This window comes from Cimex lectularius, unplaced genomic scaffold (genome assembly GCF_000648675.2).
Source record: "Cimex lectularius strain Harlan isolate CLEC.00 unplaced genomic scaffold, Clec_2.1 scaffold153, whole genome shotgun sequence".
In the NCBI taxonomy this organism is placed as follows: Eukaryota; Metazoa; Arthropoda; class Insecta; order Hemiptera; family Cimicidae; genus Cimex; species Cimex lectularius.
In genome coordinates this window covers 885,282-911,214 of record NW_019392833.1, presented here as the reverse complement: position 1 = coordinate 911,214, position 25,933 = coordinate 885,282, and the positions used below count along the sequence as shown (strand labels likewise).

At 34.5% G+C, this 25,933-nt stretch overlaps 2 protein-coding genes across 3 annotated transcripts in view; one reads left to right on the top strand and one right to left on the bottom strand.

The window, feature by feature from the left end:
• LOC106670541 (prominin-2) overlaps positions 1-14,781 on the bottom strand; it is a 44,948-nt gene extending 30,167 nt beyond the window's left edge. For both annotated transcript variants that reach the window (XM_014400990.2, XM_024228556.1), the window contains exons 1-5: positions 14,600-14,781; positions 10,774-10,965; positions 6,746-6,801; positions 2,384-2,565; positions 2,138-2,325 (exon numbers count right to left, since the gene is read on the bottom strand). In XM_014400990.2, the coding sequence (XP_014256476.1) occupies positions 2,138-2,325; positions 2,384-2,565; positions 6,746-6,801; positions 10,774-10,965; positions 14,600-14,753 (772 nt within the window). In that variant the 5' untranslated portion in view covers positions 14,754-14,781. The remainder of the gene's footprint in view (positions 1-2,137; positions 2,326-2,383; positions 2,566-6,745; positions 6,802-10,773; positions 10,966-14,599) is intronic.
• A 2,926-nt stretch (positions 14,782-17,707) lies between these two features.
• The window catches only part of LOC112127488 (trace amine-associated receptor 5-like), a 177,304-nt gene continuing 169,078 nt past the window's right edge, over positions 17,708-25,933 (top strand). Inside the window, exon 1 of the mRNA XM_024228561.1 lies at positions 17,708-17,757. The gene's annotated coding sequence lies outside the window, so the exon portion shown is untranslated. The remainder of the gene's footprint in view (positions 17,758-25,933) is intronic.

The window sequence follows — 25,933 nt, the reverse complement described above, 5'->3', positions numbered from 1 at the left end:
ATTTAAGCCCTTACTCCTTCAGGCAGTAACTTCCTCAAACATACGTACAAACTACAAAAATTATGCTTTTTTATGTTGTTCTTTTCAAAAACTCTCTCTGCTTTGTTTAGCTGGTGACCAGTTAGATATTGTGGAAGGAAAACAGGCGCAAACCTGAACTGATTTCATTGTGGGAAAAAGGGTTGTGGCGAACGATGTTATAAGTGAATTATTCTAAAATTAATTAAGGAGAGGGCTGCAGAATTTGTTTTTATAAGAAACAATTAGTTTTGATAATATATTTATCCCATTTTAAGCCCCGACATATTGTCTATTGGAAAAACAAAATCATTAATTTTTTTCAAAAATAAACAAACTATTTATTTATCAATTAAAAGCAATGTAAGTAATTATTAATTTGAAATTGTTCATATTTTTTTCAAGCTATTTCTTTAAAATCACAAACAAATTAGGTTGAAAATAATTATGTATGTTATTTAAACTTTGGCACTTTGCTCCGTTTGTTTAAACACAGGATCTGTCGTTTTTAAGGGAGATATAAATGTACGTTCATGGGGTCTCTAAGGGTTAGTGTATTTCCTGATCTGTACTTATAGTAAGCCGTGGCAGGTGAATCCTTATTAATCAAGAAAGTTGATCATTAGGCCCGGTTGCAGGGGTTGTTTTTCTTTCCAAAGCACTTCTTCTACCAAGTATGCCACTAAAATCTATTAGTAGTTGTGTTGGGTTTTCCTATGCCTTCCTGCTGAATCTTCAAAATTACTACAGGTTAAGGAAACTACTTATTTAGGACAGCTTGTTAGTTTCAAAGATAGAACAAGGAAGGAAATAGCAAGAAGAGTTGCCAATCTTGAAAAAATACTAGCGCTTAAAAGAAATGAATGAATAACGTGCTGAACCTAATTGTGTGGTATGCGTTGTATTACTTACCGACCCATACGTGGCTACTGACATTCTGCAAGCTATAGACGACCCAATGAGTGACGACCCATGGAAAAGAGCCAGCAAGGCAAAGCTTATGGGTAAAAAGAGAAGCAAAACGAAACGACAGCAAACTCAACATAAAGAAATAAGAAAAACAAACAAATCATTGAAATACATAAGGGCAGGGTACATCATAAGAGTCGAGTATTTGGACCTGGAACCAATACTCAGAACCCATGGGAAAATACATCAGTATCTTCCAAGCTGAGATTCATGCAATCGAAAAATGTACCCAACTCAACCTAAAAAGAGCACAAAAACAAGAATATAGCTATCATGTCAGGTAGCCAAACAGCCATGAAAGCACTAAGCTCGCATATCATTAGTTAAAGGATGGTGCTGAACTGCAAAACCAAACTAAGTATATTAGGTATGCAGAATAAAGTCAGCCTCTGCTGGGTCCCAGGACACATGGGAGTAGAATGCAACGAGAACGCGCACACCCTTGACGGAAAGGGGCTGCAACACTTATAGGACCTGAACCCTTCTATGGCATAGGAATCCTCACTATTAACTAATATCTCAGACAGAAGGACAAAATGACAATCCAAGAATCTTCTAACCAATTTTGGTAGGAAAGAAATTACAGAATGGGTCAAGGGAAGCAGGAACAGACTGAGAATCCCAATAGGATTCCTATCAGGACCCTGCAAATTAAATGAACACTTAAAGAAAATTGGAACAATCCAAGATAGCACATGCAGATTCTGAAAGGAGGCAGAAGAGACACCAACACTTTTACTAACAAACTGCGGAGCTACACTAGCCCGCAGGAGGAAATGTTTTGGGATGTATAATGTGCTTCAACCACTGAAACCGGGCCTATTAATCAAGTTTCTTGATGAAATAGGACTCACCGATGTGCTTTAAGCAGAGCACGGGGGATACAATAGCTCTTAAAGGGCGCAGTACACTATACCCTGAAATTACATCTACATCTACATATCATAAGAGTCAACAAAGATAAATGAGCAAAACCTGTCACTATTTGGAAAGTCAACATTTTGAAAGAGAAAGAAGTAAAACTAGAAACAAACTTTGTTGACGAGCTAGGAAGGAAGCCTGACCTACGACCGAGAACAATAAAAATCTAGGGGAGAGTACTTATAAAGTATATTTTTATTTGATTTTTGTACTATTTATGAATATTTACCGTTCAGATCGTGGCTGATAGGAGCGACGGCCTGCTCGAAGCTGTCGGTCAGCAGGTGCTGCAGCTGATGCGTGCTTTCCTCGAAGAACTGCTTTGCGTCTCTCAGCAAATCGGACGAAAATTGCGGCCCACTAGCGATGCCACGCGAACACTCTTCGTTCGTCCAAAGCATGGCTAAGCTCCCGAGCCTGTTACCAAAAATGAAATTGAAAATTCACCCAGCCCCTGCCCTCGCGGCCGACTTACAACAGCAAGCTGAGAAGGAGCTGCAAGCAGAAAACCAGCGTTCGCCGTTTACAATCCGGTGCGCAGCTCGGCGGGGGCGTCGGGTCCGCGGAGCACAGACTCAGCACCATCCCAGGCACGGCGAGCGAGAGGAAAAGCGACAAAAGGAATAGGAAAATATAGCCCATCTCCATCTCGAGAACCTTAAAAAAAATTGAAAAATGGTATGTAACTTGACCACTAGGACCCACGTTAAACTAATACAGTAAACCCTTGGGATCAATCTCATAAAAGAAAAAAAAATCAATTTTTCAATTATACATTTCCCCTCTTGAACATCCTTTTCTTTTAATATCTACTTTATTCGAATCCATGTTGAACGAAGGTTCTTTCTTTAATGGATATATTTTTAATTAAAAACTGTGCGACATTCCATTATCTTTCTTGATTGATTTATGAAGTCAAAAGAAAATTGCAATAATATATAATTTATACCACTTTAGTTTGTTTATTCTGTGTGTGTAGCACGGAGTCAATATCGTAAAGTTAGAAATATGGCTCTCGAAAAAATAAAATAAGATTAACGATCTAACGGTAAAATTAACAACTCTCTCTTCTACCTTCACCGTGTAACAAATGCTGTTCACAAATTTCAAAATTCTTACTCTTAGAGATATTAATAATATATGGTTATTATTAAGTTATCCGATGGATAACTACAAAAAAATATTTTAATAACAAAAATAAAATAAGTCAATAAACAATAAATAAATAAAAAGCTTAATAACTAATGTGATTAGGTGCTTGTATATACTTTTTGACGAAGCATTCAACGTATCAGGCCGGAGCGCATTCGGACATTTTCTAAACATGAATTTTAATAAACATTAAAATTCTTTCTTGGTTGAAACTGGTTGGTAACTAATCCGATGAGTTTAATCTGTTCAGAAACTAGTTAAATTTTTTAATTAGTTATTCCGCAATTTAAGGGAAAGCTTTTTGGCTGTGTTTTTGTCTAATAACAATCAATTAACAAGCCATGGTGCCAGGATTCGAACCCAGAACGTTTAGTGAGACAAATACGAGTCAGACACCCGTCCACTTGGTCACCTTGTTCCCACAGAGATTAACAGTTTGATTCGTAAGATTTTTTCAAATTTTCATGCACCCTCGTCGACATTATCACTGTTACGATCTCTTGTCCATCGTCGCTTCTACGGACAGAGTTTGGTGAAATAGGGCGGGTGAGACTCTTTCGATTAATGAGTTTGTAGAGGTAGGAATATTTTTTTGTAAAATTGACTGAGTTACTATAGTACCACTAGGACGTAAAGAATCTTTGCATGTGGTTTCTTTTGATACATAAAATACAAAGTTGAGAATTTTTAGAAGAATTTCCGATAGGGCCGTTCGAATACAGAGGATGTTTGAGCGTTTGGCACAATCCCCGACTTATAGACCATGTGTCCATATTGGTTTCATATATAGTATTGAGTTATAAAGTAGTCTTTTGCTGTAGGCTTTGATAAGTCGGATCGTTTGTTAAGTAGTCGTGGGAGGATTTTGTTTCATTTCATCAGTTCTGTCGTTTTATTCGAAAAAGTTGGGATGAGCTGCTGTTTTAGTTAATTTTACAGGGCGTTTATCGTACAGTAAACGGGACAATGCTTTTCGAGAAAGTTCAATTGTTTTTGAGTAGTACTGTCTCTTGACGAGTAAACATCGCCTGTAAATTGAGTCCTGAAAGTTATTAAAAGTATACAATTAAAATAACAAAAAAAAGTTGTTAATAATGTTATAGATTTTTTCTCAAGGTTTTGTCACAAATTTATTTTTGCCCAAATCTGTAGGAAAATGCTTGAGACAAAAATCATGGGAAAAAGGATGGCATTGTGTGGGTGAAAGGGCATGCACGCTTATGGCAAAATGAAACGGTGTACGCACTTGCAAAGGAGGCTGCAACATCAGGTCCAACACTTGATATTAAAAAGACAGGAAAAACTTTTTGGAAAAGTTTTGTAGAAATCTGTGGCAAGAAAAATACAAAGCATCAAATGTTGGCAGTTATTACAGGTCACTGTTCCCTGAGCTCAAGAAAAAACCATGGTTTTCGGAAGGCAATAGCCCAGAAGGAATGTCAAAAGAGTTCTATTCTACTATTTTTAGACTAAAGACAAATCAAGGCCTATGGGGTAGCTACAAGAAGAGAATCGGTTTGGCATCGTCTCCGAACTGTCCCACTTGCGATTGCCCTTCAAATCCTTCCCACATAATTTTTGAATGTCCAGAATACGAAAATGAAAGAGACAAACTGCTAAAAAATCTGAGCAAAGTCCCAAACATTTCCAAACCAATAAACATGGAATCTGCCCTAATAAGCAACAATCCATCAGCTTTCAACATAATCTATGGATTTCTAAAGTCGATAAACGTTTCTTTTTGATTATCTTCAACCATGAAAATTTAGAAGATGAGAAGATGATGGAGCTGAATGAGTGGGTGCGGGCGCATGGCGGGGACCTGGTCCTGGTCGGCCGATCCTGCTCAACTGTAAAATGAAAATAGAAAACTGGGTAATATGCCAGCGTAAGCCCCCCCCCCCCAAAAAAAAATGTTTTGTAATCTGTTTTAAAGTTAGGTTTTCTGGAAGTTATAAACTTTTATTCGTATGTCATTCTCTAGGCGTTCTTGCTATAAACCTAGACACCTTTTTGTAGCTTTTAAATTTTAGAATAAATTTTTATAGCCGCCCCTTAGCGAAAATGATAAAATATAATTTAATTTCAATTTTAACCAATTATTATAAGTATGGTTGCAAATAAATTTAATTTATACGATTCCATACAATTTGCCAGATTGGTTAAAAGCAATATTATTTTAAAAAATGGAGAATTTAATTTAACTTTCTGGCTAATTTGGATTACTTAAATGTATATTTTCTTACGTTTCTTCAATCTTAAACCAGTCCAAAGTGTTCTTGACGTGGGCGCATCGTCTTGATGGACAAAACAACACGAGCTCAAAATTTGGGCTAAGCAGAAGATCAAGATTTGCCACAATAGTTTAAAGATCCAGACAGCTCACTACTATATAAATAAACTATTAATTGCTGCTTACGTCCTTATTCAATAAAAATATTTGTCCCAATCAAATTTTTATTTATAACGTTTTATAGTATTATTAACGATTATGGATCGTTTAAAGAATAAGAGTTTTGAACCTATCTTCTTCATCAAGGAAATAGAACATTTCACGTTGAAAGAAGATATTTCAATGGAAGTACTCTCAATATTTGTCCTTTTTTTTGAAAAGTTTGTCATATTGCCTCGGCAACTGATATGGTCCTCCACTTCCAGGGGTCACAAATACTGTTGGGGCAATTATGTAAATTTGAAAAAGATATCAACTTACTTACACGTGAAAGAGAGGTCTTGTATAATGAAGTGGAAATGTTAAAAGATATAAACCAGCGATAAAAATTGACCCTTGAGAACTTGTGAATCGATGACGAATTTACCGTCGAAAGACAAGAACTCAAGCGGAAGAACAACTTTTGGCTGGCGAAATTGACTCCAATAAAAAGGAGTTATCATTAAGAATTCGTTTTACGACCAAGATGCAAAAACAGGAGTGCAGTGTTGCATTAAACCAACTTTCGAATCTGTTGCCGCTGGATCCTGCATCGCCTCCGCTAAATTAGATAAATCTCAACAAATGACGAATCCTTTCAGGATCGCTCTATGTTGATGGGGATGTGTTTCTTGTGGAAAGCGATAAACGGCCATTACTTCTGTCCACAACCTCATCCCCCTACTTATATTTGTCAGTTTTCACCCAATTTAATAGAACCAATTACGGGATATTTGGTTCAATGACTTACCTACTAAAGGCCTATGATGCAATATGAAATATGCCAATTGCATAATTGTGGTCTTCTTTTAATGTGTTCAAAAATGAAATGCTAAATACTTGTCCTAATGATTTTAAAACTTTGTTGATTTTGTTACACTGTAATTTATTTGTATTTCTTAATTTAACATGTTCGAATATGACTAGCGGTTAGGGAGTCACCCCCGTGTAATGTGCTAAAACAAATAAATAAATGACAAAAGTATCTTTTTTCGTAGCGCTAAATGTAAAATTATATCATTAATGAATAAATGTTAACTTGGCAATAATTCTTAAATGGACGGAACTGATACCTAAGGTTTTATTGCTTTCGAATTTTAGGAATGTTTCAATCCTCGACTAATTTCCGATAATAAGGTTTAATACCCTTTTCGGTTGGATAAATCACTTCATTTAAGTTTCATGTAAAATTCTTCTCGGAGTGAAATTATTCAATCTGACTTGGAGCCAGTTCTCTCGAACTTATTATCTTACCTTGAGCACCGTGGCAGGGGATGAGATATTGCCTCGCATCATGTCGCGGAACAAGTCTGAAACAAACAAAAAAATCGACCCTTTTAAACAATTTAATTGCATTTTTACTTGGCTGGTTGAGATCCGGAGAGAGTGGTGATGTATTGGGGTTTAAAATGGAGTGGAATGCGCACGATAAGTGGGTCGGCCGGACAAATAAAAATGGGCTGTCTTTTTTTGTGAATACCAAGGGCTTCTCACTGAAGAGGGGATAAATTTTTTTACAGCACCTCGCCCATTTGATTGAAATTTTTCCTGATTATAAAATAATAGAGCTTCTTACATAGCTTCTTAACATACCTAATAAATACTAATGATAGCTTATATGACAATGTTTCTTTTTTAAGCTGCATACAGCCAATAGATTAAAACTTTATCGTCCTAATTCAGATTTTTTAAAAGTTGTCTTTCTAAATAATACTTTCTGTGAAAATAAAATATACAGGGTGAGTCATTTTTTGACGCACCATTAGAAAATCAACGTGGGTGCGTTTAAATCTGACTCGAGGCTTATTTCCTTTGGTTAATACGTTAATAAAAGAAAGTGAGTCAATTTTCGCTGCACCATAGGAAAATCAAGGTTGGTGCGTCTAATTATGACTCGGCACATTTTATTTTGTTAGTCTCGTACCAAAAAATAGGCGAGTCACTTTTCGACGCACCATTCGTTACAAATTAGTTTTAGTAGGTTGGAAGGAAAATAAACAAAACCAATCTTATTAAAACATTCAAACACAATGTAAAAATTAAAAAAAAAATTCTTCACAAATTAATTTGATTAAGGTTTAAGAGTATTTTTTCGTCCGATCATCGTTTTACGATAGACTAGGCTACTGTGTTGCAGCAAATGGAGGTCTGTTCGAACAATTATTATTATGATTTTGAAGATTTTTGGATTACTAACAAAGGAGATTGTTACATTTAATTAATTTTTTTACTTTACCAGAAAAAAGAAGAATGTTACATTTATTTAATTTTTTTACTTTACCAGAAAAAAGGAGATTGTTACATTTAATTAATTTTTTTACTTTACCAGAAAAAAGAAGAATGTTACATTTATTTAATTTTTTTACTTTTCCAGAAAAAAGAATATTGTTACATTTATTTAATTTTTTTACTTTACCAGAAAAAAATACTCTTAAACCTTAATCAAATTAATTTGTGAAGAATTTTTTTTAAATTTTTACATTGTGCTTGAATAATGTTTTAATAATATTAGTTTTGTTTATTTTCCTTCCAACCTACTAAAATTAATTTAGAACGAATGGTGCGTCGAAAAGTGACTCTCCTATTTTTTGGTACGAGGCTAACAAAATAAAATGTGCCGAGTCATAATTAGACGCACCAACGTTGATTTTCCTATGGTGCACCGAAAATTGACTCACTTTCTTTTATTAACGTATTAATCAAAGGAAATAAGCCTCGAGTCATTTTTAAACGTACCCACGTTGATTTTCTAATGGTGCGTCAAAAAATGACTCACCCTGTATAATTAAACAGAAAAAATGAAATTTATAATAAAATGTACTTAACTTGCCTCATTAGCATTTAGTCAGAATATTTCATTGTATGGGTATATTGAATATTTGATAACCAGCAGTTAAAAACAAAAATGAATTGAAAGCGATTATTTTATGTTTTTGTTTCGCCAGATCAGAATACATAATAAATGTGTGGTGATTAGTGACCGTTAGTCCATAATTATTCATAAATCGTGAAATGCGGTCTGGTGTGACGTAGGTTTCAGAAAAACATTTTCTTTATCGTGCCAACGTTTCGATCTTTATTGAGATCTTCTTCAGGGACTGGGATTTACAAACATTGCTTAAATTTAACAAATACATGTAGGATGTGGAAAAAAGTAAATTTATACAATGCAAAAAAAAATATATTTTTTTTAATATTCAATCAAAGAAGAGTAGAAATACTTTGATTGAATATCGAAAAAGAAATTTTGAATTTGTATAAATTCACTTTTTTCCACATCCTACATGTATTTGTTAAATTTAAACAATGTTTGTAAATCCCAGGCCCTGAAGAAGATCTCAATAATGATGAAAATGTTGGCACGATAAAGAAAAAGTTTTTCTGAACCCACATCATACCAGACCGCATCTCACGATTTCTGAATAATACATAATAAAAATCATTTTATTTTTAAAATTTAATAACATTTACCAGGGCATTAAAATAAAAATACCCACTGTTCCGCGTTCTTTATCTACGTGTCATGATATCAATTTTTTGCCAGTATTTTTCCCAGTAGTAGTTTTTTTATATTTTTACAATAGGTTTTTACAAATTATTAGATTAAATAAATTCATTTTTTCAGGTTCGTTGATTTGTAGGGATGATTGACCTTTTTTACCATTATTTTGGCCGGAAATCGTAATTTTTTCACCAGCTTCAGACTTTTCCCCCTTTTTCGTTTACGACGTTTCCCCTTTATGCGATGATATCCAAACAAGTTATGATAGACAGGGCCTTAAAATCCGAAACTGCTCTGAACTTCACTACCGATGATGTATGTGACCTTCAATGCCACCTGTCTATCCAACTTCTATTTACCGAGTTTCTAGTTTCAGAGCTATTCGTTTATTGATGATAACCATCCCTGGTAGAGTAGTCATAAAATACAGTTGCAAATTGCACAATATATAGTCCTTGGTTTATAGGGCCAGCTTCTTATATTTGCAATATATTTAAATGTTACAATTTAAAATTTCGATTAAAAATTATCAACATAGTTAGGACCTAAACTCATCTCAGACGGTCAACTCTCTCTTCGTTCCCCAAGCGAAGGGTGCTGTTATAATTATTAAGTTATTACTTTCAGAGCAGTGAGAATGGGAAATTTAGAAAACATAACGCCATACTATTGCATTGAACATCAATTTAAAAGTGAAGAGCTTGATTTGTCGTCCCACAAGTTTGTAGAGTATACCGTAGCATCATCATCGTTCAATCGATCAATCGTGTACGCTGATCCATGTTAAGCGTGAATCTAGGTGGAAACCAAGGTTACGAACGCAGTCGGATTTGGGGATAGGATCATTGTTGTAGTAGATTGTTAGAGAAGATTTGCACCATAGTGTAAATGTGACTTGGACGAACTTTCTTTCATTTATCATCATTTTCTCTTGCCTGCACCAAGCTGTTATACATGTAATATGTCTCTGCAGATCTTCTGAAGCAATCGCGGGTTCGGAGTCAGGTGTAGGTCAGGTCACAAGGTTTTAGCGTAACTTCTGTATTCCGAGTAGTAAAAATGAATGGAGATTAAAAATAATAACCTGCGTTTAAGGACTTTATTTGGCATTAATCCTAGTTCTTCTCATTTTATTTTTGATTTTTCTATGAAGAACTATTTCTTAATTGATTTAGAACATTTCGTTGGACCTGCAGTTGTTGGACAGCAGTCACCAGTTCGATCCGGCTAAAAATCGTTTTTACTTTTGTTTAAAAATAATTTAATTACGGTTGATTAACATTCACGTATATTTATTTATCAAAGCATTTGTAGTCATGTCTTCTTGGTATGGCGAATGTGCCTTTTGTACTTAATTTGGAAAATGTGAGAACAATACGTTTCGTGATGTTCTCCGACACTGAACAACAAGCACAATTTTAACCAACCCTTTCTTCAAGGAAACAAAAGACTTTAAAAATTAACTTATTGCTTTAAAAAAACCATTTTATATAATTTATTTTGTAAGGTTATCTAGTGAAAAATAAAGATAAAACAATTATCGTATGATTAATATTAAACCTTAAACTTCAGCATATGAAGTAGACTAGTGTGAACATCAACATTCGATTTCAAACATCCTCCTCAAATATATCCTAAATATAGAAAATAATTAATAACAATAGTAAAACAAAAATCTTTTCATGGTGAGAATAACAATGTTATGCTTTATTGTTCGATAATGATGAGGGAGTTGTATTACCTATGTACAACTTTAAAATAAATGTTATGTATATAGTACCTGGTTGAAATGGATAAGGGTGGATAAAGTTGAGAATCCCTTTAATGTATTGGTAAGGGTTGACGGCTGTTGTATCTCGGGGGGCGGCTGTCGCATAATCCCGTCCTTTGGGCAGGGGTCCAAAAACGACGGGTATCGCCTTGCCCGCCGGGGTCGAGGATCTTCTCGGCTGCGCTTCCGACGACGTACTCCCTGGAACAGGACGAAAGGCTAAGTTCACGATCCGCCCTAGCTGTCTTTTTCTGGAGAATGCAGGTCTCTTTGGAAAGAAAAATTGCCGGATTTACGACCAGGGGAAGGGAAATAAATCGAATGCCGAACTGATTTATAGATTTTTGAGAAATCCTTTCCCCGTGCGGTTTCAATTCTTTTTCGTCTCGGAAAAAAAGAAAACCTTACGTTATACAAGACTTCGTCTATTCTTCGCTAGGGTTGTGAAGAGAATTCACAACTTGAAATTATGTAAAGTTTGTAACGTTACCGAAGTTTATCTCTTTTGCAGTTTTCAACAGGGTTGAAAGACAAATATGTGGTTAAACTGAAAATAGAGTGGTCTTTTATCTCAACCAACAATTATTTAAACAATTAATAAATTATCACAAGGTACACATTTAAATCTACTATTTCTGTCGTGCTACAATTTGTAGATAAAAAGCTTGTATAAAAATTGTTAGTAACAAGAAGGAGTAGAACGAATAAAGTAATTTTCGATTTTGCTGTTTGAAGACTTGTGATTTGACTTGTACTTTTTCGTTAACTTGGTTTTTGGGGTTTTCGTTAACTTGGTTAACTAAATCTTGGGTTTTAGTTCATCTGACGCTTATGTATAATCTTACCATACCGGTGGTATGTAATCGACTACAACCATTTTCGTCTAGTCGGATATATTTATATGTTCTCGTGTAATATATTTTTGTTTGAAAGTAGCACATGACAAAAGAAAATTCTCTGTAAGAGAAAGAAAATTCAGGAAAACAAAGGGTGAGCCAAAAAAACGTGTAGCTAAAGAAATGCATATATTAGAAATGATACATGGTGGGGTGAGTATGTTGGTTAATCTTTTTAAATAGATAGTCCCTTCTCACAGTTTGTTGTTTTTAACGATCCGGATTTCATGTTCATCATCAGGTGAAGGAATTTACAACCACATCTCTCGACATGAATTGTAAGAGTGAATCACTTGTGAGCACGAGTCACCCTTACAATTTATGTCGAGGGACGTGGATGTAAATTTATTCAATCTGATGATGAGCTTGAAATCCGGATCGTTGAAAACGACAAACTGTGAGTTGGAACAATCTCTTTAAAAAGAAACAGTTTTCTTGCGATATCGTAGAAAAGAGACGTGCCTCATGTCCAGATCTTTGATGTATCAGATGGATGCTTGGGTGTTTCAAAGTTAATAAAGCAAAGTTTTAACCAACCTTATGCCGGTTTTGGGTTTTGTGCGATAGAGGTATCCGTTATTTAGAAGATGGAACAAAACAGTATGTCTGGTTTAACTAGTCAACTTACTGACTTTTCGTAGGTTGTAGTGCAATGGAAATCATATTCGTTAACTTTTCTATGTATATCAACTTTGGTATGTTGGACGATTTTATTTCTTTTTGCATTTCAGTTTTTTGCATACCAAAGGTGCTGGTTGTTTAGTACATTACTGAGGTAGGTGGGGAATAGTGAAGCTTTTGGTTTAGCCAACATTCTACAATAGCCTCTCGGAGGGTTTTTGATATAATAGGGGCATTCACAATGTAACAATAAGATGTTAACTCGAATAGAGAAATGTCCAGTAAGATCGTGAACACCCTTTCTTTTCTTAGCACGTTAAACGTTAATTTTTCCGCAATGCTGCGCGTGGCGACTGTTATAACCAAAAATAAGGCTATAACAGTACTTGAGGGCTTGTGTTGTCTGTCTTTTGTGTTAAATTGTAAGATGCCAGAAGTTAGAAAAGAGGGAAATTAATCAACTCTTTCATTCAAAATGCTATCTATGCACTCGTAAAGTACTAACAAATGACACGCTCCAATTCGTGCGGCCATACCTAACTTGTATCCTAACGTCTAACAGCCCACAACTTTATAGGATATGGGATGTATCTATTATGAATGAGAGTATAAGAACAGGACAGAAATTAACAAAGGAAGCGTATTGGTCTGATTTAATTAATGCGTATTTGAGAATAAAAATACGTGTAAACAAAAAACAGCTGTTAAAATCATGACTGACATGTTGGTTACCTACGCCCTAACGGATAGCAATGTGACTACATTTTCGACCTAACATCTAACATTGGCCCTGGCCTGTTAGATCGAGCAATGTTAACTAGCCGATTCTTACAAGTCTACGAAATCATTTTTCTCGATCTAACAGGAGCTAACAGGAGCTGACAGGGTTAACACAAAGATCGTGAATACCCCTAATACGTCTATTTTGTGCTTTCTTCTAATGTTTGTTGTATACCGGAGAAGGAAACGTTCAATTCCCTCACATAGGCTTCTCGTTTCGACCGACTAAACACAGCCACCGAGAAAAAGTTTCTTAGGAAAGCAAAGAAAACTCAGTACCGTAGAGAAAGAACAACTTGAACTTTTAATAGAAATTAATCCATGGCGTAGAAAGGCGAAAAAGAAGTCTGCTGTAACATAGGAATGTGTAGTTTCTTGTTTAGAGGTGTCACGCTAATTAAAGGAGATAAATTTAAAGAACAGAGTACTTTTCTTTCAAAGGGCTAAAGTATCGGTACATTTCTATTATAAAAACATAAGCTTTATCTTGTTGTATATAAAAATGAAAAAAAAATGCTGGTAGAAATTTAAAATTGTTTAAGGTCATCAATAATGAACATTTAAAAAAAATCGGATTGAGGTTTTAGTAAATAGAAAGGTTGCTTTTACACATACTAGGCATTTTAATAAGCTTTCTGTTAGTTCTCCAGTGTGTAACAAGTAAACAGACATCACCTACAAAAAAGGAAAAGCAATTTGAACGCTGTCCTTAAAAAAATTGACAGAAGAGTCTCTGCGACTATTTTATTGAAACGTGATTTTCCACGAGTGGAAAAAGAGCATTGCGCCTGCTGTAAAGGGTCCTCCTCTAATTAAAACCCGCAAATAAAGTTCAAACGCCCCCAAAGAGACACTCTCGTGATGTCGGCCCTGATAAAAGAGTTTTTGTCATCATGCTTCAGGAATAGTTTTTATTAGAAACTATATGACAACAGATTTAACTCCCTTTCTCTTAAAAATTCTCCTTTATTTATTTTTTTTTCTGTTTCACCGCGAAAACTAATTTTCTTCCCTGAACATCCCAATAACCGTCAGAGGGACGTTAATATTTTGTCTTATTAATTTGAAAGAAAAGGACTAAAACAGATAGAAGTTAAAAAAAAAAAAATCTAATAAATATTTGTGATAACGGTGCATAAATGAATTTGATTATATATATGAATATTGTTCCCCTTTTATTTTTATGAAACTTTATGAAATTTTTATGTTAGATTTTATGAAATTAATTATTAATTTATAACTTTTAGCTGAGTTATATGCAATAATGTAACAGCAAAATTTAAAAGAGTTCAAAATTCATGTATTCATTCAAATTTGAAATCGTTTAATCATTCTTTTGTTGAAAGCTAATAAAATATTAATAAAATTCTCCAAAATCAAAAACACCGGGACCCCGAGGCCTATGATCTAAGTTTACGGACCTCTGCTGTAATAATAAATAAGTTCACTTATTTCATAATCACATAGTATTACAAGTGCTAAATAAGGCTTGCAACATCTAGAGTTAATTTTTCATCAAAACCAATTGCAAAGTATACCTGTACAATTATCCAATTCGCCCGGTTCGAACTTACTGCCGTTGTTAAATTTGTACACAGCCGTACCATTTTGAAACCCGCCAACATTTTGGATCACAGTTTCCCCGAGAACTACCAAAAACGAGAGCAAAGCGAACGTGAAAAGCGGAGACATAATATCGGCCTGGAGCAGTCACTGTGCGACTGCACGGACCCCTTTCGTTTGTATAAGGCTTCGCAAATCCTATTGAACTCCCCCTTGTTACGCAACGGATCGTTTTACCCCAAAATACATTCTTCCAACCTACTGGTAACGTTTTTTTTTTTTTTTTTTGCTGAGTGAAAATGGATTTTGTCCAACATTTTAAAATATGAACTAATAGTCGATGAAAACGAACTATCAAGAACTACTTTTTTAACTAACGTTTGAGAAAAATACATTAAGTTTGTCTTGGAGCAATTTCCAAATCTTTGGAGAATTGGACTAATTGTATTTTGAAACTAAACGCCTTGGGCCATTCATTGTCAGTGGGCCTTCATTTTCGTAAGAATTCCATTCATATTAAATTAATTTTTTTTGTTCGATTGCCTCCGGCTGAATTGTAGTTCAAAATTTTCGTATTTTTGGCCTTTTATTATTTTAAAATATATAAAATTTCGGCCAAATCGACAAAGACAAAATCTTGAGAAAAAATCTAGTTTTTTATGGAGACAATATGAAATTAAAATTGTTTATTTTTCCTTTCAACATGATTTTGATTCATCCAAACAGCATCTTATGTAAAATACTAACGTTTTGGGTAACTCTGAATTTTTAAAAAAATGTTTCGAAAAATATTTAGAACCTCCATGAGTACAAATTATTTTTCCTTGCATCTTTGTTTATATCCGCAAAGAATTTGTATTATCTAAAGATGCCTTATAACTTTCTGTCTATAGGGCTGCATTTTACATCTCCTAAGGAAATAAAGTGATGTTTTACTATTTTACATATTTTATTCATATGTATATCATTTATTTGCAATATAATTGACTTTATTCGACTTTTGAAAGTTTGCATTTTTGCTTTTTGTTGTAAAAATGACCACCACTTTTAAGCCGAATCTACATTTTTCAACCATAATGTTAATTTTATTGTTTCACCGTTAACCCTCACTTCTTGGTCAATTAGAATTAATTTTTATCAGGCCACAATATTTAATAGCAAGTGGATATTTTGATATTTCACTATATCGATAAAATAACATTTTTGACCACGAACTATTTATTTTTCCACCGACCAATAGAATTGTAGATGTTTTTTCTATCGGTTTGAAACCACGCCTGATTTCCATTTATTCATGTTTTTCCCTTTCCATAAAGTATTTTATGTTTGAACATCTGATTCTTGACTTATTTGCCGAACCATGTGACTACTGTAAAAAGCTGCTTTCATAAATGCTCAATTTTCCCTTACTGTTCAAGTACTTTTCTGCTCAATGTTTGAAATATACAGTGAAAATGTAAAATGGCTATTTGTACCTATTCAGAAACAGATATTTTTTAAATTCAATAAATTAATATATTTTATTTGCATACATATAGAAAACTATAATACTACAACAAAATTGCTTCATTTGAAAAAATCTCTGATCTATCTGCACATTATATATCTATCTTTCTATCTTACTGTCTGCCTATCATTAACTGATTAGCAGTTTATCACAAACTATCTACGCCATATGGCACACATATTTCTATCATATAATCAAACTGTAAGGCCTCACTAACTGTGCATCGTTCTCCTATATTAACTGAATATTTGGATGTCATATGTCATATCTAACTATTATCTGTCTGTGTGTCTATCTATCAGCCTGTATTAGTATTTGTATGTTATGTACCTATTACCCATATGATTTGACGTATATCTTTATCAATATTCTTAATTTATATGGTCCTGTTGTCCTTGCTGTTTCAATGTCAGATATATTTTGCCAAATATGTTAATAAACTTTTACGTACCAAATAAAAAGGGATAGGGATATCAGAGACGGCCATAAGGCCTACTGCACTTCGTCCTGAATAGATCTATTGTGCTCCCCTGTTATTTATAACACACTGGCCAGCTTCAGGTTGTTAATCAGCCTCCATAGCTTTGCCAGCGGTTCCTTAGAGTAGGATCTTGCTTGCGGTTTTTCTTGTCCTAGTTGCAAGACCTGCACCAACATAGACCTTCACAGAAATATTAAATGTGATCTGCGGTCCCTCCTCTTCCTGTAAGTATCTGCACAGTGTTTCTTCTATCTGTATTCCTATCCAGTGCATGCTTATTAGTGTCACTGACTTCCGACAGGGCTTCTGTGCAGTTCCAAACACTTTTTTACCTTCACCTCCCAAGACGCTAGGGCCTTAGTGCTGCCTGTAGGAAGGAATGTATTCCTAGCCTTTTTATTTCTCTGGCGCATTGTTCAATCGCTTTTTTCAGACTGGAAAACTGTTACCTAGGTTTACCGTATTTGGGTTCATCCCGAAGACTCCAGCTCCCGTGCCTTTGTCAGTTTTGGAGCCGTCAGTATACCAGTAGAGGTATGCTTTTAGCAGTGTTTCTTTGGCCCACTTTTCCCGTTTTAAAATTAAAAATAAAACCACACTATTATTATAAACTGTCTACCATTGATTATTTCTCTGTTCAAATTTTGAATCATTAACGAGAGAAAATTGTTGGGCCGACTTATTCCTCTTTGTTTTTATAAACCTCGAGATGTAGAGGAAAGTATTAACAACGCCTTGGGGTTTTCATTGTTATCAGCTTAACTCTAGAATTAATTGACTCAAATATGTGCTCGGATCCGACAAAAACCAAGCACAATGGTCCCAATTACCACGTGTGACTTAGAGCTTGTAAGTCGGATGTTAAAGTAGGAGAGTTTCCTTTGTAACTTTTCTCGTCGGTGAAGCGAATCGCCGTAGAATATCCGGGAAAAATCCGTCTCCGTACGTCTTTTAGTGCTTTCCAATTCTCACCCGATTAGTTCCAATCGTCGTCAATTAGCCGCCGACGTCTGTCGAACTGTGCCACCGGATTTGAGCCAGGGCGCAGCCGCCCCCATCTCGATATCATCCGTGATGCCAGTTTCACCCCAGCATCAAACCGCTCACCACCCCCTAAACGCCGGCCGCCTCCTTCACAAAAGCACGTAAGTCTCTAGAAAATACGATCTTTTTTTACAGTAAAATAGGTCAAAACTGCTTCATTCCTGATGTAAAAACTGACACATATCTCAGCCAAATCTATTCTTCAAAAATAATTTTAATAAGTAAAAGCCAGAAAGTGAAATGTACATACATTTGAATGCGCTCATTACCATACAAAATTAAGTTGCATAATTAATTTTTATTATCGTGTTTGCATATTTACTCGTTTATTCTCGTCGTAGAAAGTCTGAACATCTTTGGCCTTAAATAAGTTGATTACTAATGTGTGGAGAAATTAATTGTAGTGGATGAATTATTAGCCATTACCTATTGTATTAAATTTCTAAGCTTATCGTGCTTTTGACATAATAAAATAGGCCAAAACTACCTCCTTCCTAAAGCACATAAGATAGAAAAGACGATCTGCTTTAGACGAATTTCAACCAAGTATTGTTTTCAGAAAAATTTGTCTGACGAACATGCTATTAAAAATAGTCAAATGCTCGCAACTATTACAAAATGGCCAAAATTCCGAATGCATTCGTTAATATATCGGGTGATTCGCTACTTTTACGACAAAGCAACTATAAAAGCTATACTTGAAATCTGATTAGAAAAATTCTCGGTAGAATTTGGTAAATTCTTTGTTTAATAAGCTTTCTAGCGATATATCCTTGTCTTTGATTATATCTAAGGAAAATGCATAAATTTAATAAGTTTTATTTTTTTTAAATAAGTTTTCTCGCGGTTTACACTTCTCTTGAATTCCATCGAACCAAAATGCAGAAATTTGATGCTAAGTGGGAAAAAAGTGGTGATGGTGTGAAGAAGGGACGATGGGGTTAATCTAGTACAATGTATAGAGTCCCTTTTTTGTGTGTTTTGTTTAATTTTTATGTTGAATTTTCCTTTTTGAGCGTGCTTTTTTATTAAGTTAGAGTTGGGTTTTACAACTTTTGTATTGTTGTCCTTTCGACTGTGTTTAGCGTAGTTATTTTGTCCAAATTTTCTGCTTTTGTTGTTTACTATGCTTATTGTCTCCTTTTTATGTGTTTTGTTTCATTTTTCTTTCTTGTTGTGTTTTTTATTTTGTTAAAGCTGGGAAATAAATTTTGCCCTGGACAAAAAGGTGTATTACTAGATCAACCCAATTCCCCTTTTTTCACACCTTCACCACTTTTTTCTCATTTAGCATAAAATTTCTGCATTTTGGTTCGATGGAATTCAAGAAAAGTGTAAACCGCGAGAAAACTTATTATTATACGAATAAGTTGCCATGAAATATGCAAGCTCTACCGTCAATTTCGAACGATGTTGCATTTCAATTTTTTATAGATTTTAAATTTAGCAGTTATTCAAGGATTTAGTGATTTTTTGAAAATTAAATTGAAAGTTCTAGAAAGGTGCTATATGAAAGGCAATTTAACGTTCTTTTCAATTTGTTTAGATTTTCCCGAAAATGACACGTTCGTGAGCTGCGATTAGATTTCATACGAAAACCCTAGATAGTAGAAAAAACAGAAACAAGAAATAAATGTTTAATATTTGCGAAAGCGTTAAGAATTGGACCATGGTTCATACGAACTTCTTTGTTGAAGTTTGGATGTAGAAGCGCCTGTCGAATCACTCAGTAAAATATATATATATATATATATATATATATATATATTTGTGTGTGTATATGTATCTATGTCTGTGTATACATATAAAATAGTGGTGCGTTTAATTTTATTTGACTATACTTACATCTTTGTATTTATTGTACTTTCTCGTGTAAACATCCTTGGATTCTAGTCAGTTTGTGTCTAACCACTTTTCATTTCCTTGAGAAATGAACGAATTTAATAATTTAATTTATAAATCAATTGCTTGCTGTCTTCTGATTTTGAATGTACCTAGCATTTTTGTTGGTTTGGTTTATTTTAAAATTTATTAAAAAGATATGTATTTATGACGCTTTTTAAAAAGCTTTGAAAAAACCCCTAAAAATTTCAATGTTTATGAATATTCAGGGTGAGTCATTTTTTGACGTACCATTGGAAAATCAACGTGAGTGCGTTTAAATCTGACTCGAGGCTTATTTACTTCGATTAATATGTTAATAAAAGAAAGTGGGTCAATTTTCGGTGCACCATAGGAAAATCAACGTGGTGCGTCTAATTATAGGCTAATAGGCGAGTCACTTTTCCACACACAATTCGTTACAAATTAGTTTTAGTAGGTTGGAAGGAAAATAAACAAAACCAATATTATTAAAACATTCAAACACAATGTAAAAATTTTAAAAAAATTCTTCACAAATTAATTTGATTAAGGTTTAAGAGTATTTTTTTCGTCCGATCATCGTTTTACGACAGTCTAGGCTACTGTGTTGCAGCAAATGGAGGTCTGTTCGAACAATTATTATAATAATTTTGAACATTTTTGGTTTGCTAACAAAGGAGGTTGTTACATTTATTTAATTTTTTTACTTTACCAGAAAAAAATACTCTTAAACCTTAATCAAATTAATTTGTGAAGAATTTTTTTTAAATTTTTACATTGTGTTTGAATAATGTTTTAATAAGATTGGTTTTGTTTATTTTCCTTCCAACCTACTAAAACCAATTTGTAACGAATGGTGCGTCGAAAAGTGACTCGCCTATTTTTTGGTACGAGACTAACAAAATAAATTGTGCCGAGTCATAATTAGACGCACCAACGTTAGTTTTCCTATGGTGCACCGAAAATTGACTCACTTCCTCTTTTTAATATTAAAATCAAAAGAAATAGGCCTTGAGTCAGATTTAAACGCACCCACGTTGATTTTCCAATGGTGCGTCAAAAAAAAAAAAGGCTCAGCCTGTATGTGCAAATCATTATGAAACATGCTAATTATTTTTCATAATTTTTTTTACGAGGGTTCGCAACAGCAGAGGTTATATCAACCCTCGGGGTGCCGGTGTTTTTGAAAAAAAAGCCCATATGTAAGTATGTCGGGTTCGAATGCATGGCCCTGGATTCGAACCCGGGACCTTTACCTTACAATGATGAGCGCCTTGTCGACGCCTAAACCGCTGCGGCCACCGACGCCCATATTTTTCTTAATTCTATTAATTTTTTCGTTCGTTGGATTGTTCGTTTTAACATTTATTTTTGATTCTCGTGTGTTTTATATGTTGTGGTATATTTTTATACAAAACAGATAATTATTTGTCATATTGTTTCAAAACTGTTACTCTATTTTTTTCTAGGTTTAGATTTTCCCATTTAATCTTAGAAGAATGAACTGATGTTATTACCCAAATTCTCTGCTTTGAATAAAGATTTTAACAATTTTTAATGGCCAATTCTCTAGAGCAGCGTAGGTTTGCAATTTTTGAATATGTTCCATGCCGGTCTTAGAGCTTAGAATGTATGGTCTAAGTGTCTGAACGATAAATCATTAAGATGAGTAAAAAACTAGGGAAATTTAAATAGTATCATAAAAAAGACGCTGTTTTAGAACAACTGGAATTGAATGAACATAGTCAACGGGCGAGTTTTCGGACCTAGAATGGTGAAACGCTCAACCTACCAAAATTTTTATAAAATTCGTAAATTTCTCTTTAAATTTACTGTTTTTCTTTGAATACTTTTCGAAAGTTACCAACAGTTGAAATCGGAATAGTACTAGTAGTGGATCAAGTAATATCTGTTACCTTCTGACCCGTGAGGAAATAATATAAGTTCAAGGGCGATAAGGCCCTCGGCCTTAAAATGGCGTTTCTCTTCGGATCGTTTCTTTTTATATTCCTTCTTTACCAATCTCAAAGGAAAAGGCGAAAAACAATAACAACAACCATTAACTGCCACTGTTCCAGCGATACAGTTCTTGTAGGAAATCGACAACGATCGAAACATTAAAGGCACGACGTCTTATTATTTCTGGTCATAATATGAAAGAGGGAAAACAAGGAAGTAGCATAATATACATTCGATCCTGTTCTTCGGCTCCTCCTGCCACCGGGATACAAGCAAAAAAAAACAAAAATAAAATAAAAAAATGGCAAAGTAAAAGAGTATTGTTGAATTTTTAAAAGCGAAAGGCCTAAGCCGTTTCTTTCGGAATTTTTCGTCTAAAGGTACATGACCCACCTCGCATTCCCATCTCCCTTTGTCTCGAGGAAGAGCGATGGGAACAGTATGGTTAAGAATTCGAGCCTTATAATCTTCAGAAAAAACGCACAGCCAAATTGTAAAAAATGAACAACCAAAATAACTATCTTTATTTATATAATGGATATCAGGCTTTAATATATAATTTTGTATTAAATATAAGAAAACAAAAACCAAAGTTAATATTTTGAACCGTAAGTTGCAGACGTGTAAGTAGCTGTTCTTTCTTAAATATTTCTTAAAAATTCGAGAAGATCGTTAAATAATCATGAATGCCGTTTATATTATAAACATGTATATTTTATATAATTTTATAAATAAATTAAAAATGAACTATAAGACGAAAAATGACGATGTTTCGGGTACCCCATGTCTTTGATCAACAGGCTATTGAATCAATGCATGGACCTAACACAAAACCAAACCCTATCTCTTTGGAGAAGAAAATTTTAACCATTATTTTGGTAGATAATGCCTCTAAAAAAAATTTAACCGCTTATTGGAATCAACCTGTGATAACGTAAAAGTAGTGTATAAGTTTAAGAACAAAATTGGGAAGAACTTGTTTACTAAATTAAAAAGTAAAGACTCTTTCTTTGTTAAAGAAATCAAATGTAATATAATGTGTTAGTGTAAAGATTGTCCTATTTTCTACTACGGGCAAACTAAGCAGTATGTTGGTGAACGTATGAGATAACATAAATATGATGTGGACGATACCGATAGGTACGGTTTTATCTAAACATAGCCAACAACATTTGAATTCGACAATATTAAGGTTCAATTAATTAAGGTTTTTAGTTGAGATAAAAAAGTCAGTGACACAAGCGGGATTCGAACCCACGACTTTCGGCTAGATACGCAGATGCTCTACCACTTGAGCTATCGTGTTTTCGATCCAGGCGGACACCAACTTCCCATCACAACCTCACCTTTTGAATTTTCCCTTCTTTTTGCCATTTTTCAAATGTCGTAAAATCTATTTGATTCTCGGCGACAAATGAAATGGCCACGGAGAGCTTTAGTGAAGGTATACTTCATTTTAACTTATTAATGTGTGGTGATTAGTGACCGTAAATCGATAATTATTCAGAAATCGTGAAATGCGGTTGGTGTCAGAAAAACATTTTCTTTATCGTGCCAACGTTTCGATCTTTATTGAGATCTTCTTCAAGATTGATATGATCTTGTATGATTGAAGATGATCTCAATAAAGATCGACACGTTGGCACGATAAAGAAAATATTTTTCTGAAACCTACATCACACCAGACCGCATCGCACGATTTCTGAATATTTATTCTAATTTTTAGCTCTGGTGAAATAACGGCCCTGTTCAAGTTCAATAAAGCCTTCAACGAGTGTATTGCAGTCAGCGTTAATTAAAAGTAAAAAGTGGAGAGTAAAAGGCCGTGCGGTTTATTGGTATTTACATTCCACTTGGAAAAGGCATAATGAAGATCCATGACCTCCTTCTTCCTTCTTCACATGTCTGTCTATTGGTGTTAACAAATCTGAACAAAAATACCTTTAAACTTATTTACTTTTTATAACTGTAGGATTTGGTGTTATCTTCATACTGTCACCTTACTAATTATTTCAGTTTAACACGTGTTTTTCTTAAAAAAAAATATTGCACCTCTGTTATTTTATTATGTAAATAATTAAATTCACTAATTTCGTGGTCCGCTTGACCAATTAATATATTACAATTAATTAAGGTTTTTAGTTGAGATAAAAAAGTCAATGGCACGAGCGGGATTCGAACCCACAATTTTTGGCTAGATACGCCGCTGCTCTACCACTTGAGCTATTGTGTGACCTAGATACACTCGGACACTAACTTCCCATCTCAACCACACTTTTTGAATTTTCCCTCCTTTTTGCCATTTTTCAAAGTTTTCAAAGCAAAGAACAGATGCAGGGAATTTTGTTTGAGCTTTTACTTTATGTTCAGATAAATTTTCGCTCGTTCCCTTCCCAGACACGGCTTTATAAAAATGTTCTTCCTCTTTATAACAACATGTAAAATTGATTTATTGAAGAAATTTGGATTAATACGAGTTCCCACGGGCTTTGCTGAACCATCTGATCGCTTGATTCACTTTGAAGATTCGTTATGTTAGGTCCCTTTACTATCCTTTCTTTATCCATTATGGCTAAATAACATTTAAAAAAAAAAACAGGCGAACCGGCGAACGAGGTCAAACCCTATAGACCCATATCACTACAACCGACAGTGTGTAAACTCATCGAAAAGTTATTATTAAAACGAATAAAACCCATTGTAGAAAAAAAGAAAATCGTTCCTGACCACCAATTTGGATTCCGAATTAGACATTCAACAATAGACCAAATTCACCGAGTAACGGACGTAATAGAAAAATCTCTCGAAGAAAAACAAATTTGTTCTGCTATCTTCCTTGATGTCTCACAAGCTTTTAAACTAAAAGGTATGCTACCAAAGCAGTATGTCGATATTATCAGTCCCTACCTAACTGACAGACTGTTTAGAGTCAAACAAGAAGATCAATATTCAAAATTAAAAGCAATAAATGCAGGAGTGCCACAAGGAAGCATATTAGGTCCACTGCTTTACTTGTTATACACCAGTGATTTTCTGAAAATAGATGGAGTAAAAATTGTAACGTTTGCAGATGACACAGCGGTGATATCACTAGGACCGACTATCACCCATTTAACCAAAATCCTCCAAAATGCATGGACAAAAAAATGGAAAAACAAGCTAAATCAGCATAAATCAGTTCATCTAATCTTTACAAACAAATATGTTGACCATGTTCCGTCGCTCACAAACGATGGAACTACTTATACCATACAGCGATACAGCTAAATATCTGGGAATGACCTTAGATGCCAAGCTGAGATGGAAAGAACACGTGACGAAAAAAAGGACAGAAATAGGTTTAAGGTATAGACAACTGTTCTTGTTGATAAGACGTGGATCCAATCTTGCTATACAAAACAAAGTATTATTATATAAACAAGTCATAAAGCCTATGTGGACATATGGTATTCACCTATGGGGTTGTAACAAACACAGCAATATCAAAATCATACAAACACTCCAAATAAAATCTTACGTAACGTGGTCAATGCACCTTGGTACGTAAGCAATAAGGACTTACATAGGGATCTTAAGATCGCTGAAGTCACGGCGGAAATACAAAGATTTGCCGCCAAACATCAGGCTCGCCTCAGCCAGCACGAGAATGTGGAAGCGACCAAACTCCTACATAACCGAAACATGGTCAGAAGATTAAAAAGAACAAAGGCATATGAACTTGTGTAGTTAAAAATAAATAGTGAAATGTAAATCTTATTGTACCAATGGGTTTATAAGAATGTAAACATTTATGTATTGTATAATATTATTGTAAAATTAATGGTTGGTCTAATATATATAAGTGGGAAGTTTATGGGCCGACAAACAGCTGAGGTCATCGCCGGCCCTCTACGTGTTTTCCTTCTTTTTCTTTTCTTTCGCGCATATTTTGTTTTAAACTGCAACCATTTGAGCGTCTCGATCTGGTTACTGACTCTCTGATTTCAGATATATACTACGTTGATATTCTAGAATGCTAGTCTCTCGTTTGTACCTCAGGTTGTCGAATACAGAATAAAAACAAAACATACAATACATATATACACATTACCACAAACATAGATGTCTGGTAACATTCATTCTCCCAGAGTACTCGATATTCCTCGGGACGGGGTTATAAGCAACCCCTTCCTTTCACGCTAATAAATTACTTTTACTCTCCAGACGTCATACACTCACCCCAGAGTACTTGATATTCCTCGGGGTGGGGCTATAAGCAACCCCTTCCTTTCACGCTAATAAATTACATTCATTCCAATAAATTAACATAAAGTCAAACACAGACACAACACAAACCTATAAAACTATATACATTTAAAAATCCCTATAGCCCTGAGGTACCGGAACAGCGATCTGTGCCCGCTGCCGTGCCTCAAGACTACGCACAGTCCGATGATATGCCAAAATATTGTCTAT